Source organism: Toxorhynchites rutilus, chromosome 1 (genome assembly GCF_029784135.1).
Source record: "Toxorhynchites rutilus septentrionalis strain SRP chromosome 1, ASM2978413v1, whole genome shotgun sequence".
NCBI lineage: Eukaryota > Metazoa > Arthropoda > Insecta > Diptera > Culicidae > Toxorhynchites > Toxorhynchites rutilus.
In genome coordinates this window covers 115,415,968-115,432,520 of record NC_073744.1, presented here as the reverse complement: position 1 = coordinate 115,432,520, position 16,553 = coordinate 115,415,968, and the positions used below count along the sequence as shown (strand labels likewise).

The 16,553-nt window shown below is 38.0% G+C and overlaps 1 protein-coding gene across 6 annotated transcripts in view; it reads right to left on the bottom strand.

The window, feature by feature from the left end:
* Window positions 1-14,098, bottom strand: part of LOC129763426 (integrin alpha-PS1) — a 108,591-nt gene extending 94,493 nt beyond the window's left edge. For 2 of the 6 annotated variants that reach the window (XM_055762492.1, XM_055762528.1), the window contains exons 1-2: window positions 14,013-14,098; window positions 12,729-13,093 (exon numbers count right to left, since the gene is read on the bottom strand). In XM_055762492.1, coding sequence (XP_055618467.1) covers window positions 12,729-12,913 — 185 coding nt within the window. In that variant the 5' untranslated portion in view covers window positions 12,914-13,093; window positions 14,013-14,098. Of the gene's footprint in view, window positions 1-12,728; window positions 13,094-13,270; window positions 13,289-13,345; window positions 13,531-13,597; window positions 13,795-14,012 lie in introns of those variants that run through there. The other 4 variants (XM_055762515.1, XM_055762499.1, XM_055762507.1 and 1 more) reach the window with 4 other exon arrangements.
* Window positions 14,099-16,553: the final 2,455 nt, after the last annotated feature.

Sequence of the window (16,553 nt, the reverse complement as noted above, 5' to 3'; positions counted from 1 at the left end):
ATACAACGTTGCTGCCATGGTGCTTACGAATAAAGGGTGTGTCACATCAAATTGCATCACGGAAAAAACGCTGTAGAAATTTAATTTTTAGGAATTATATCTTCAGCTATCGCTTATAATCAGATAAGAGTGTATAGATCACGTTGGCCATGCTTCACTGTCAATTTTTCGTAAATTTGGAAAAATGTCGTCGAACGAAAAAGAGCGTCGTGAATTAATCCTGTGCACTCATTTCGAGAATCCGGAGTTGTCACATCGGGACATCGGTAAGATGCTGGGAATCGTCCAATCCACGGTCAGCAGAGTACTAAAACGATACTTCGAGAACCTAACCATCGACCTGAAGGTGAAGAACGGCAAAAATGGATACTCCGTCAGTAAAAAAGATCACAAGCGCGTAGTTAAGCAGTTTAGACGTGATCCGAGAAGTTCGGTCCGGGATGTCGCCAATAAGCTGAATTTGTCAACTTCATTCGTCCAGCGGACCAAGCAGCGGGAGGGCCTGCGTACATACAAGGTTCAGAAGGCTCCTAACCACGACGAAAGGCAAAACATGGTGGGGAAGACGCGAGCCCGGAAGCTGTACACCGAAATGCTGACGAAGCCTGGTAATGAACGATGAAACCTACGTCAAAGCGGACTTTCGTCAGCTGCCGGGCCTGTTGTTCTTCTTCGCAGAGGACAAATTCAGCGTTCCGGAGGAGATTCGCAAGCAGAAACTATCCAAGTTTGCCAAAAAGTACATGGTGTGGCAAGCGATCTGCTCTTGCGGAAAGCGGAGCGCCCCCTTCGTGATGACCGGCACGGTAAACGGGCAGGTTTACCTTAAGGAGTGCCTACAGAAGCGCTTACTACCACTATTGAAGCAGCACGAGGGCCCGACCATCTTCTGGCCGGATCTCGCTTCGTGCCACTATTCAAAGGACGTGTTGGAGTGGTACGAAGCCAACGGGGTCACCTTCGTGCCAAAGGAAATGAACCCGCCCAACGCGCCGGAGCTTCGCCCAATAGAGAAATATTGGGCGATTATGAAGCAGGCCCTCCGGAAGAACCCAAAAGTTGTCAAATCGGAGGCGGACTTCAAGAGAAAATAGATTTCTGTTAAAAAATAACTACAACCTGACGTTGTACAGAACCTTATGGACGGGATAAAGAGGAAGGTGCGAGCATACGGGCTTGGGCTCGAAGTATGAATAAAAAGAAAATGCCAAAAGTTGTTTAATAGTTTTTATTTTACTGTCCAAATTTTTCAAAAGGATCGGTCTACTGGACGAATTTCTACAGCGTTTTTTCCGTAATGCAATTTGATGTGACACACCCTTTAAAACCGTCAAGTATGCCATGGAAACACAGTAAAGTAAAAATCGCAGTAAAGCACACAGTAAAGTGAAAATCGTGGTACTTCTTACGAAAGCATCCTATTTCAGCAGATACTTGTATTCCTTCAGAAGACTAGGACTTTCTTATGCGAGAAATTCATAAATTACTCAACAAATGAGCAAAGATTGTAGTTGCTGATGGAGCATACTTTAAATGAATAAAACAGCTGAATCATATTCACACACCCCATTGGATTAACATATTTCAAGCATTTAACTCAACTCATTTCATTGCTGGCATTTCACAATCTGACAAATCGTACTACAAATGCCCGACACTCTCGTTGATAAATCTCCAGTTATCAAATTGTCGTTACATTTATCCAGTCAAACCAAATGGCTCTCCCAATGAAAGGGTGACAAATGGATCTGATGGAAACCCGCACGACACATCATGACTCTAAATAAATAATCCGTACGAAAACTGTCAGCCAGCCACGCTATAACTAGATAAATGGGCAAATATCTACTATTCCCGGGAACTCCACAGTCGTTGCCCAAATCTGCTGGCTCGTTGCTGGCTCACAGCAGTTCGATCATCCTGGTGGTTTGCATTAAAAATCTGCACCACAAACAGAAAATATGCGCTCAGGCCTCAGTCAGACGGACTACCGATCGAGTTCAATTTTTTTCCATATCCTATTTCAGAGCGACTTTTGGACACGTCCCGGCAATTGAGCGAAACGTGAGCATTAATTGATTGGGCCCATAAAACTGACTAACTGTGAATGGAAAATGAGCATAGGTTAACGAGCGTATGCGTTTTACTCTGTATATGGTAAAATGTGGCCAAAAAAGCTCGTTCGTTCAACGTTCAATGCTGTCGACCTTCGTCGTTTCGGGGTTTTTGTTTGTTCCCCGTCTCGGTTATACGTTTCCATTTACACTCAAAAGTTTGATGGCGCGTCTTCTGGGTAGGGTAAAGTGCAACAGAGCGTCCTTCTTCCGGACTCAAATGACCTAGTCGATGAATCTGACTGAAGCTTCTAAATCGAGACGATTGGATATGAATTTTGTTGATAAGATGACGCCTTTTTGAGAGGGCGTCTTTCGAACTTTACCCTATCTAAACGTTAAGGAATATCAAGTTTTCACGCGACACATCACTCATTTTCGTGTGTTATAACCAAAATGTTACTTCTCACATGAATTGAGTGCTCGTGTTAACGCCCTTAAAACATAACGAATTGAAACAAAGGTTCGGAAGCACCGGGTACGTGTGTTTGCTCTGTCTGCCTGTTACTTTGGTTTTACTTTCCGTTTTGTTCTTTGCATAAAAAATGTGCAAACAACGGTCACCCTACTGATAAACGAAAGCATGTCTTAACAACAGGTATAAGCCAGGATTCACGCCCTAATATAGGTAAGCTCAGTGACAAGTGATTCCAAGGTCGCTTGCCGATAGATAGTGGCTATTGGACACACAAAAGTTTATGCAGGTCCTGCTTTCAATGACAAGTGTTGGCTACACTGAGAATTGTCTCTGCTCACGACTGGCCTGCCATAAAATGAATTATACGAGTAGAGAGATGTATGGGGCACCGGTCTACACCGGTGGTACTGAACATAAGGTGAAAAAATTTAACCTTGTTCAAAATGTTCAAAAAGTTGTTATCTTGAATATTTACATTCTTTCTAAGTAATGGTGTATTGCTCAAATATTTCCACCGGCAAACAAACACATTGCATGAAATATAAATTTGTGCAATAAATTTATGTGGAAAGGATACTTTTATAGTGTAGCAAAAAATGAATTATACCTGCCAACGTTTAAGGGTGGATTACGATTGGAAGATGTTGAAAACAAATCCGAAAGTCTTTTTATAAGAAACATTATATACGCACAACCGCGATTCCAATCAACACATCGATGGATTCATACTAAACTAGCCGACCCGGCAAACTTCATCCCGCCCAACATTGATTATTTGTTATCAATACCTTCGAACATTCACGTTTTCTTACTAAACGAACGTTCATCGGTCCAATCGCAGAAATGTTCATTGATTGATCTTCTAATTGACCCTTTACAATTTCCACTTTCCACTTTTCCACTTTTGATCAGTATTCATTGCTTAAATATTATAGAATAATATGTAGAAGGTGTTCTCATTAACAGAAATTTGAATTTCAAAAAGTAACTATACAAATCAACCACCTGTTCATACTACCCCCACTGTTGGTATTATCGGCGGTTCCCCTACATCATTTTTAAGCTACAGCTTTCAGGTGTTAGAATATTTTACGTACATATTTTTATCTGCGTGTATGTAGGTGTAGTGAGCAACAATATCTGGAAGAAATAAAAAAACGATTTTTCTCTGTTTTTTCAAACATTTATTGGACTAACAGAAGTTTTTGCCAACCTGTTCAACAGCAAATCCAATTAACCTTATCACCCTCCATTTTTTGTTCCTAGAATGTTCCTGTAGGGTCTTTCCATAAAGAGATATTTCAGTTTGAATGAAGAATTACCCCTTCGTTTTAGATGATGAATTATTCAGTAAACTATCGCACCGCAAATCGAAAGGCAGCAGCGAAAGGCACTCCAATGAATTCTGCACAAGGATAATTTGTTACTTTGGCAAAAAAATGTATTGAAACTTTTTACATCGATTTCAACAAAGTGCCAAAAACAGGATTTTTATAGTGCTTTGAACAATCCACTGTAATTCTGCAAATATCGCAGTGAGTTGTAATGTTTGCAGACAAATTTCTAGCCTAATGTATTTTCTAAACATTTCATATTGATACGATCAGCCGTTTTTTCAAGTCAATTTTTCAATGTTAAGAGTAAATTAGAGAAGCATTTGATCGCAAATCGTACCAGAAGTAGAGAATCCTAAACGACTCTCGAAACGAACGATTCGTAACTTTTTTGCATTTCTCGCGAAGTTACAGCATGTCAAAAATCACTTAAAATTTCCGACTTCGCACTCTGTTCCTCTAATTTTTTGTCGAGTGTATATAGATAACCCTAACATTAGACATTTATCGAGAAATGCCAGAAAATGACTGGTCATTGCTAGAAGCTTAGAAGCGGATCCCAGTTTAAATACTAGTGAGAATATATTTTACCGCCTTGAAAATGTGATAATTACTAAACCTCGATTGCAAAGGGAATTGTCCAGCGTCGGAAGCTGCACTCTGGCTTACAATAGAAGCAATTGAATCGTTTGTTTGAGAAACCCCATAAATCCACTTGACGCTTTCGCGAGAAAACGACTAAAAACTGTTTTTCTCAAAATTTTGACCTGGTCCTCCAATTTGTTGGTATGTGTCCGATTATTAGACCCAAAACATATTATTTGGGGCCACTACTTCATCAATACAGGTTAAGCTCTTAATATAACGCTTCAAAGTTGGTGGACTTAGGGAGTTTCTCAAACAAACGAGAAATCAGTGGTGTATTTAGCGGTTTTGAAGTGATTCAATTCAATTTTATGTACTTTAAATGTTCATAATGTTTATACTAACTAAGAATGCGGCTGTTTATAAGTTATGCTCTGCATTGAAGGAGGAAGGAGAAGGGAGGGAGGGTGCGTTGGGGAGCGTTGAGTATTGTTTGTTTTACTTTGAATGTATAAGGAATACAAAAATACGTTGTGAAGGAAGATAGAGAATATTTTAAAATACTTTTTGCATTACATAATACAGGGTGGCGCATAAGTCACGCTACTGATTTGCACAAAAAAAAATTCGTATAAAAAAAAATCTCACGATACAAAATTTTCATTCTAGAATAAAAAACGATACAAAGTTGACCGCTTAGGAACCAACACGCTCAATAGTTGCAGCGCGATCGGTAGCGTGACTTATGCGCCACCCGGCATATGAAAAGTACTTGATCAGTACCACGGGACTTTGCCTGCCACTCAGATTAGTGTTCTTTGTGCTTTAGAACCATGGAGTTATGGGTTTCTCAAACAAACGAATACTTGTATCCCAATTTGAAGAAGTTCGTAGAACTAACTTTTTCTGAAATTTTAATAGTCGATGTAGATACTCTCAAGGACTCAAAATCTACCGAAAAATGAATTTTGATAAAAATTACGTTTATGGAGTTTCTCAAACATACGATTTAATTACATTTAATGTGAATAATTTTGGTAAGTCTGGCAATGATGATCTGATAACGCACAAAGATGGAAAAATGGAGAAGTACGGTGGAATTATAAAGAAAAGTTCAAACATAAAAATCAAAGGATTTCTGAACATCTGCTGAGATCGATTAAGTTCTGCTGGAATAAATTGGGTCTACTGGTTCTGCTTTCTTTAGGTTTAGATTAGGTTAAGGTAAGTTATTTTTTTATCCCTTTTGTTTATTTTAGACTCATTAGCATTTTAGCTGCAACAGAGCCGAATTTTAATCGTGTACATATCACATGTTTATCATATCTATAATTAGCACATTACACAGTTGCCATTTTCGGCATTAGAGTATTCCCTTCTATACCATTACATATGGTACACATTTACACAGTAGCCATTTAGGCGTAAGAGTTTTCCTTCTGTTCTTCCATTATCCAGTTAGACCGGACAGCGGAGACAGTTGATTGATCATTGTTAAGTTATTTATAGAACAGCAGCCCGACGTGTCTTGCCGAGCAGAGCAGTTGTATGGATGAATCGATCTTATTTCGACCGTGGATCGATCTCCATCGCTGATGATTGTTGCGTGGACGTAGCTATTCTGTAACAACACAAAGATGGTCAATGAGGGCCCTGAGTTTTGAACTCACGATCGATCGCTTACTAAGCGAACGCGCAACCAATGTGGCTACGGAGACCCCCTATTTAGCGGTTTTGAAGTGATTCAATTCAATTTTATGTACTTTAAATGTTTATAATGCCTATACCAACTAAGAATGGGGCTGTTTATAAGTTATGCTCTGCATTGAAGGAGGAAGGAGAAGGGAGGGAGGGTGCGTTGGGGAGCGTTGAGTGTTGTTTGTTTTACTTTTAATGTATAAGGAATACAAAAATACGTTGTGAAGGAAGATAGAGAATATTTTAAAATAATTTTTCCATTACATAATACAGGGTGGCGCATAAGTCACGCTACTGATTTGCACAAAAAAAAAATCGTATAAAAAAAATCTCACGATACAAAATTTTCATTCTAGAATAAAAAACGATACAAAGTTGACCGCTTAGGAACCAACACGCTCAATAGTTGCAGCGCGATCGGTAGCGTGACTTATGCGCCACCCGGCATATGAAAAGTACTTGATCAGTACTACGGGACTTTGCCTGCCACTCAGATTAGTGTTCTTTGTGCTTTAGAACCATGGAGTTTTGGGTTTCTCAAACAAACGAATACTTGTATCCCCAATTTGAAGAAGTTCGTAGAAGTAACTTTTTCTGAAATTTTAATAGTCGATGTAGATACTCTCAAGGACTCAAAATCTACCGAAAAATGAATTTTGATAAAAATGACGTTTATGGAGTTTCTCAAACAAACGATTCAATTACATTTAATGTGAATAATTTTGGTAAGACTGGCAATGATGATCTGATAACGCACAAAGATGGAATTCGAGAAGTACGGTGGAATTATAAAGAAAAGTTCAAACATAAAAATCAAAGGATTTCTGAACATCTGCTGAGATCGATTAAGTTCTGCTGGAATAAATTGGGTCTACTGGTTCTGCTTTCTTTAGGTTTAGATTAGGTTAAGGTAAGTTATTTTTTTTATCCCTTTTGTTTATTTTAGACTTATTAGCATTTTAGCTGCAACAGAGCCGAATTTTAATCGTGTACATATCACATGTTTATCATATCTATAATTAGCACATTACACAGTTGCCATTTTCGGCGTTAGAGTATTCCCTTCTATACCATTACATATGGTACACATTTACACAGTAGCCATTTAGGCGTAAGAGTTTTCCTTCTGTTCTTCCATTATCCAGTTAGACCGGACAGTGGAGACAGTTGATTGATCATTGTTGAGTTATTTATAGAACAGCAGCCCGACGTGTCTTGCCGAGCAGAGCAGTTGTATAGATGAATCGATCTTATTTCGACCGTGGATCGATCTCCATCGCTGATGATTGTTGCGTGGACGTAGCTATTCTGTAACAACACAAAGATGGTCAATGAGGGCCCTGAGTTTTGAACTCACGATCGATCGCTTAATAAGCGAACGTAAACTAAGAGAACAAAAAATTCTGAACTGTAAATGGTAAAAATGAAATAAACCCCCATCACAGTAGTAATCAACGCACATTTCCGATGTACCAGCACAATCCTATTCCGTGTGATTTCCGTAACGTTATATTGTGGAAAAAGATTTGTGAATACCTTGGCGTTCTTGGACGAAGTCGGCTCTGTAACTATGATTCTAAATTCGTTTGCCGAAATAGAGGGAATGAAAGATTAACCATCGAATGGAAGGCCGATATAACGCGTGTAGAGAGGGAATCGCGTAGTATAAATTTGCTGATTTCAGGAAAAGAAAGTTCATAGAAATATCAGCTCGGTTCGGTCAGGACGGAAGAAGAGTTGCTTTTGCTACTCACTACTTTTGCTTTGTTCGGTTAGGACTGTAGAAGAGTTGCCGAAGCTATCCATAAACGCGATAGAAATCAGCTTCCGGATGAAGAGCCTTCGCGGACTACCGATAGGGTCTCATTTTGCTCTTATATTGCTATGGCATATATTTTATACAAATGCTGTACTAGTATGGGTAGGCAGCACATTTTTTGTTATTTTTATGCTCATTTAATGTTATAAATCAGGATGCCAAAAAATTTGCTGAAAACTAATTTTGGGTGTACAAGGGATATTTGCCATCGATTAATAAACCCACCAAGTGGTTTTCTGAGAAAAGGTCGAAGAATGGAGATCGGATGTGTATGGTAGATGACCAGACCCGAAAAAGCTGGGTTAGAGAAATAGTCGAGGAAACAATTATAGCAGATGGCAGATTTGCGAACAAGTAATGGCGTCTGCACTGAAAATTGTCTCTGCTTACGACCGGCCTGCCATAAAATGAATACGCTGGGATATCGGAGATATCAAAATATAAACGAACGAGAGGTTGATAAAAGGTGCTTTTTTGAAAATTAAAATAACATATCGGTTTATAAAATAACTATATATAGGAAAGTGTCTAGAGAACCGTAGCTAGAGCGTTAACGACATACGGTAAAATTGATTGGATATAATTGAAATATTTTTTTCCATCTAATATTGCTCAAAATTAGGTCTGCAGATGAGAAATTGAAGGTGAAAACTGGAGAACTGGATCAATAAGTTTATGAAGCGTAATTAGAACTCAATTTCATTCAGATTATTTTGTAAACCAGCAAGGTCTGCAAAAATCCCGATACTCATTGCACGAGGTGGAAGAAAACTACTTAATGTGATGTCCCACGGACGCTATTTCTAGTATATAGCGAGCTATGTGATTGGAAACTAATGTATAACATCGTAGAAACATCAAAACTATGAGGTGATAGTTAATAGTTATGACTTGCAAGTAATAGTTTTTAGCTATAACATGTAGAAAATAATTTTATCGTGTGAACACTCTTGTACTAGTTTTCATGTCATAGCTGCTAACTATCAACTATTCCGTCATGACGGAATAGTTCATAGTTTCTATGTCATAGCTATCTGACAGTTCAATCTCCCGCGCTTTGGCAGCACTGTTGTTTGTTGTTCTGACAACATATTATTAATTTTGCGCGTTTTGGTGATGGACCGGGAGCAGAAGATCCGATTGGTTGAATTGTGGGAGCAGCATCCCGTTCTTTCGGATCCTACAAACCCCGACCGTTTGCGCAAAGGGGCACAAAAAAAGCAGTTTTCAGGTAAAATCATTACTAAAAAATATAAAATCGATTACTTTTTTTAATGTTCAATGAACTTAACTGATTTTAGGAGAGTGTACTAAAGTGCGTAATGGTGGAAAGAGCGGTGCTGGTGGCAGCGAGTTGTATATATCCAAATTGATATATTATTCTGCACTACAGTTTCTCGTCCGAGGAAAATCGTGATCGGGAGAATTTGACTGGTAAACACCTTTATTTCGGATTTAACCATAGAACGTGTTGAGAAATTTCGATTTTCAATTACGTAGCATATAACAACACCAAGAAGGAGATTTATTTTGTGCTTAACAGATATCCAATTGAGTGCTCAGTTTGTTGGCAAAATGAGTTATCAATTTAATTTTTTTAAGTGTTAACTCGTTTGTTTGTACAGCATAAGTCGATCAGTATGATGTCTTAGCAAGATTTTTTGCTCTCGTTTTTTATTTTTAAACCATCACTAGGACAGAATCGATAGCAACCTATATAATATCAAAAGAAATATTCAAATCGCTTTTCAGTTCTTCTCGAAATATCAGTCTCACAGTGATTAAATTGAAATATTTGTGTTTAAACTGTTTTAGTGCTGAAAGAGCAATGATTGATGTTACCAACAGAACATTATTACTAGACTTTTCGAAAGTCTTCAAAACTCCCCTGAATCAATGAATATACTGGAAATCATGCTTCGTCATTCTGATTCAAATATAGGATAAGTGTACCAATTATGGAGGACATATGTCACCGACTTGCAGAAATTGGCGAATAAATACTCTATTTCAGTTCAAAAGTATGCAAAAGTATACTTTTTCTAGCAGTTTGAACTCTGTTTTTGAATATTTTCACTGATTTAATTGACTGAATTGTATAAAAAACATGATTGAAAATGCCACTTCCATGTACCCATTATGTTCCTGGAGTTTCGTAATAAGTGTACCCATTATGGTAATAGTCGGTATCACATGGAAAAAGTGTTAATAGGACTCGAAGAATACTTTAATCATAGGAATCAGCCTCCCACTCCAACTACAGGTGCAGAAGTTTTCTAGAATATACTGGAAATCATGCTTCGTCATTCTGAGGAAATTGCGATAGAATTCCGGATCTTCGTCGCCCAGTTCTTTGAGAAGATTTTTCTCAACTCCAAAAAACTCACGCCGAGTATTCCATGTTCTCACCCAGAATCAGCGGGTTTTCTGAATTTGTCTTTTGAGAAGTATGTACGTAAGAACTTCCGCGATTTTGACGTGGGACTACGTCTAACCGGAGTATATGGGAGGTAAAATGATAACATAAACACAGAACATGCAGGAAAAAATGAAAGATTCCGAATGCTTATAACTCGAACATTCCTTACTGGATCGGAAAGATGTAAAATGTTAAGCGTTATCTAAACGCCCTAACTGCCTCATTTTGATTGGCCCGATCTACGATTTCCCTAACACAGCCATCAAAACCAAACAGCCTTGGCATTGCAAATACATGAAAGTATGGGGATTTTTGTTCTCACCGAAATGTGTTCCCTAACACAGACTTCAAAACCAAGCAGCGTTGGAGAGATCGGTATTGCAAATACATGAAAGTCGGGGATGTTTTCGTTGCGACTGAAATGTGTTTCCCTAAAACAGACTTCAAATACATGGAGCTTAGGGAAACTGGCATTGCAAATACATGCAAGTCGGGGGTGTTTTTGTTCTGACTGAAATGTGTTTCGCTAACACAGAATTCAAATCCAAGGAACATGGGGAAATTGGCATTCCAAATACATGTAAGTCGGGGGCATTTTTGTTCCGACTGAAATGCTTTTCCCTAACACAGACTTCAAATCCATGGAGCGTGGGGAAATCGGCATTGCAAATACATGAAAGTCGGGGTTTGTTTGTTGTTTCGACTGAAATGTGTTTCCCCAACACAGACTTTAGAACCAATGTGTCTGAGGAAATTGGCATTGCAAATTCATGCAAGTCGGGGGCATTTTTGTTCCGACTGAAATGTTTCTGCCTAACACAGACTTCAAAACCAAGATGTCTGGGGAAATCGGCTCAGTAAATAAATGCAAACTGCGAGTACTTTTGTACTCGCTTGCCTTTGTGCAAACTAGAATATGTTTTCTTAAAACAGTCTTCCGGGGGTACTTCTGCACTCGCATGTTTTTTTTTGCACTCCGAAAAGTATTTTCCTAACACGGATTACAAAAGCGGGTACGAACTCCACGCTTTGGCTCGGTTATTCAAGATTGCATTGAAGGATATTCTTTCATATCTTCTGCTCACTGAATTCCTACCAATACCATTTGATGATTAGGCAAGATGTTGATAACCAATTGCTGCGATTGACACCTATTGATTAAACAATATGCGTTCGACGTACATGTCAAAATCGAAACTGAGTGCCTGAAGTTCATCAAATCAAGCAAATTCGCGGTTCGAGAAATACGTACACTTGAGACTTGCAAACTTCAGAAGGAAACGTTAAATAAAATAATTGTTTGATAATTCTTCCGTTCACATGTTTTGTCCTAGGCATCATACCAAACGTAAAAGGACTGTCATTAAATTTACTTGTAACGAAGAACACAATCTATCACAATGCATGAATTGACCTTATATGGAATTGTACAATCTTTTTACTCACAAAGCAAATATATTGAATTCAATTGAATTCGGGAATTGTTTCATTCAATCAAAAATGTAGTCAATACAAACAAATGATTGCTACGCTAAGATAGTCCCACGTCAATCTTGCGGTTATATCATAGATATAACTCACCCATTTTTTTTTCTTCTTTTGTTTACGATTTATGTTCATGTTTATGTTCTGATGAAAGTATTTCTGTGATGACACTCACAAAAATAGGTTGAATTATTTATGGCTGTCAACCAAACAATACACAGAAACAAAAATTACTCGTGTGTACATCAAAAAACTCCAGGCCATAGTACTAAACGATAGTTTTTTACTGCATAGGTTCTATTATGTCATAGCTCAAACTTTCTAAAAATTGTTTCCGAAATCTCATAGAACTATGACTATTACGTCTATGTTATAGGGAACTATATCATAAATTTCATGCGCCGTGGGGCAGCACCTTAATTGGATGTTTGTAAATCGGAGAATGTAAGACAACAAATGAAAACGCGCTTTTACATTGAAGGTCAAGCCATGAGCAAACGAATGGATTTACCCAAGTGAAGACATAATGTAGGTCACAAAATATGGTTGCTAATGACCGAGTGATCTGATAGAGTTGAGCTTCCGGCTCAAATACCGTTTAGGTCAGAGAACATTCTTACCAAAGAAAATTCTTTTAACACCCACTGAAACACGCGTATCTTCGAACTTGTGCCACTCATCCCTCTAACCTGTTGGAATGTACCAGTTTGACGCCTATCGACACCGATACGCTCGGAACAATATTTGGACATTCGATATCGCGTTGCTATCGTCGGTCTCCCCCCGAGATAGTAAAAATATGTGCGTGTTGTGGCGCGGAAAGATAATAAAACTATACTCGCGTGGATAAACTTACCAGCTTTTCTTGTCCCCGTTGCGCAGCCTTTCGGTATGGGCAGCTACTGAGTATCCAAAATAGGTGTTGGTCATTCCGTATTTGACGATGGGAAGTCGCGTTTCAAAGTTGAAGCACAGAACGGCGGAAATCGATATCACCGTCAGAGCGGCCACAAGTGGCATCGGACAGATACAGCACTTCATCGTGTTGCTCAAATTTTCGTTCACTATTCGGCGAATAATTCAATTGAAATGCTCACAATATTTCGATGTGCTATTTTTGTGATATTTGGCACATTTTTGCTATTGTTGCTACTTGCACACTCAATAAGATTCACTTCTTGGCATTAAATATAAACAATACACTCACAACACACACGATCTCTGAACAAAAAATGGAATTTCAATTTTAATTTCTTTTACAATTTTCTATTAAATGATGTTGTCAGTTCTATGATGATCCTCAAGCTTAAGCTGATGATATCATGTTAATAAAATCAAATCGAACCAGAGTCGATAGATTTCTGGATTTCAGCTTGATGGCTCTGCACTTCGACTCACACTTATGATTTATGAACGAGCATAGAAAATCATCAATGAACTGCCAACATCGGGTGCGGCCTAATCGTTACATACACCGACTACGAAGGTCTTAAATCCAGTGCGTTCGAACTCAAATTGTAAAATAAACACTATCGATAACGATACACAAACGAGACACACAAAAAAAAACGGTTGCACAAATGTATGTCAACAATCCAACACAGACATCAGATCATGAAAGATTGCCATTCGCGATGTATGTCAACTCTTTGCATATTCTTCCCTCTGTTGGTGGCCGCCTATTATCACGGAACTGGTTATATCTCGCGGGAGAACAATAATTACATAATTCCATGCAAGAATAAACACAGCATCAGAACAACTTGTGTATAATTTTATCAGTCACACACCCACACCCGCGTTCGAATTAATGAACCACTCCACGTGACATTCACTGAAGTCCCAGCCGGAGTATGCGGTGACCGCCCAATAATTCTTGTCGTATTCACACTTATCGCGCGTGAAGAAGTGGTTCCACGTGTGTACTTAGTACGCAAGTTCACTACACACTTGATTCCGCGAGCTGGAATCGGCACTCAGAGTAGTGGCACTGTGTGACTTCAATAAACACGCAAACCACTTGATAAAACACTAATGGAATCCGCGCGTATTGTGAACGCTGCTTGCCGCGAGTCACACATCGAAACCACAGAGTGATTGATCTGGAGAAAAAAGAAACGAAAAAGATAAAGAAGCATACCGCGTTACGATTACAAACGGCGAACCAACGCACGAATCACCCTTCACGGTCGGCGTTCGGAGACTCACTGAAATGAATGAATCGCAAAACGAGACGAGAGCAGAAAAATGTTTGAGTAAATATCTGCGCCCAGCGGAAAGTTATGCTCTCTCAGAATAAATATGCTTCAAGTCTGATTTTCCTTTGAATCCTATTCGTACCGAAGATGCTGTCACAGCATTCTATGCCACGCCAATGTTTGTGCACGAAAAAATATACTCTTATTGATTCATTCATTCTACCAAAGTTCACTTATTCGTGTTCACGAAGGTATAGTGCCGAAACCTTGTTGGGGGCTGTCCACATACCACGTGGACAACTTCAGAAGGTAGGAAGAGGTGTATAGATAATATCCACGTGGCATGGTCACTGAATGTTTAAAGGGCATTCTAGTCTAGAGACACAAATTTAAAACGTTTTTTCGAGCTCCGTAAAAATAAAACAAAGAACATTTTTAGTATCGATTATATCATTATTTCTAGATCAACATGTCAAAAGGGTCTATCTTCTTTGATCGATGCTCTTCACCGTTTTTCTCTTTCGATAACCACGGCCTTTCAGACAGATTTTGCTCCAGTTTTGCCATATAGTTTAATAAACGAGGTCCCCTTTCACACTCCTTGTCGTCGAACACATCAGGAAATCCTGTTACTGCTGAGTTAATAATGAAAGAGAATGTAGATGAAGAGAATCGATCAAAGAAGATAGATCCTTTTTACATGTTGATCTAGATTTGTTCATCTATATTTTAACAATAGAACATCGTAGTTCTTTGCTAATTTGAATCGTAATTCTTTGCTAATACCAGAACAATCCGGATATCGGGAAGGCCATTCCTGTGAAACCGCATTGAACTTGGTGTTAGCAAAATGGAACGAAAAACTAGAAGATAAAGACACGATTATTGCTGTTTTCTTGGATCTAAAGCGCGCTTTCGAGACAATTTCTAGGCCCTTGTTGTTGAACACGATTAAGCACTTTGGAATTACGAGTATTGCATATAAATGGTTTGAAAGCTATTTGTGAACCCAACGGACTATTTTTAATTATTCAATTTCCAGTTCCGTAGGGAATAATCTTGGAGTACCTCAGGGAAGTGTATTAGGGCCCATTTTATTTATTATGTACATCAATGACATGCGACGAGTTTTACGATATTGCGATATTAATCTTTTTGCTGATGATACTGTGTTATTCATTGCAGCTACATTCTTAGGTCGTTTTACACTTGAATGGAGATTTGAATTCCTTAAGTAGATGGTTGAAGTATAAGCAATTAAAATTGAACATAAGTATAACTAAATACATGATAATCACGCAAAATCGAACGAACGAAAACGTCTCTATTGTAATTGATGATGAGACCATTGTTCGCGTTCGGGAGATTAAATATCTTGGCGTGATTATTGATGATAAATTTAAGTTCAATACTCACATTGACAATATCATCAAGAAAATTGCCAAGAAGTATGGAATCTTGTGTCGACTAAGAAACGATTTAACTATTTGCAGTAAAATACAGCTATACAAATCAATCATCTCTCTTCATCTGGACTTTTGTTCTTCCATTTTGTTTTTGGCCAATCGAGATTACAGCGCTTGCAGAATAAAATAATGCGTTTGATTTTACAATGCAACAGGTTCACTTCCTCGTATTTGATGCTGGACGCTTTGCAATGGTTATCTGTTAAGCAAAAAATTGTTTATTTAACTATGGTGGTCATTTTTAAAGTAGTTAACGGTTTGCTGCCTCGACATTTGTGTGATCGAGTTGAAAGAGGAAGTGACTTTCATAGATATAATACTAGAAACGCGAATGAAATAAGAACACCACTTTTCTTAACATGTGCTTCACAAAAGTCTCTATATTTTGAAAGACTAAACGTTTTCAACTCGATACCAACACATATTAAACGTGCAACAACACTAGCGGAATTTAAGAGAAACTATATTTCACACGTTAAGGCTGTGTTTTCCCAACAGCCGAAAGATTTTTTTTCAATTTTTTTTATGACAAATATTTTTTGACTGACAACGTTTTATACGAATCTAGATTTGTTCATCTATCTTTTAACAATAGAACATCGTAATTCTTTGCTAATTTGAATCGAAATTCTTTGTCTTTGTTTGGATATCTTAATGTGAACAGTTTTCTTGATTTTTTTTGTTTTTAATATTTTCAACCTGACGAAGTTTTTTTTGAACGGATTATATTGTTTATACAATTTTGAACAATTTTTGATTTATGTTATATTTTTTGTTTTCAATTTGTATTCGTCTCTATTATGTCTATCATAATCTTGGTGAAAAAGGACTATTTTTATTTTTTGTTGTTTTTGTTTTGTATTAGTTAAAAAATAAATAAAAGTAGTCTACAAAAGTTTGAGCGCCGCGCGCATTTCACAGATATAAAGGATATAAAGTAAAAGTTTTCTTAAGAGCCGGTCCAGGAATTTTTCGTGAACGAAAATTTCTCGACTTCTTTGGATGAGGATATTCATT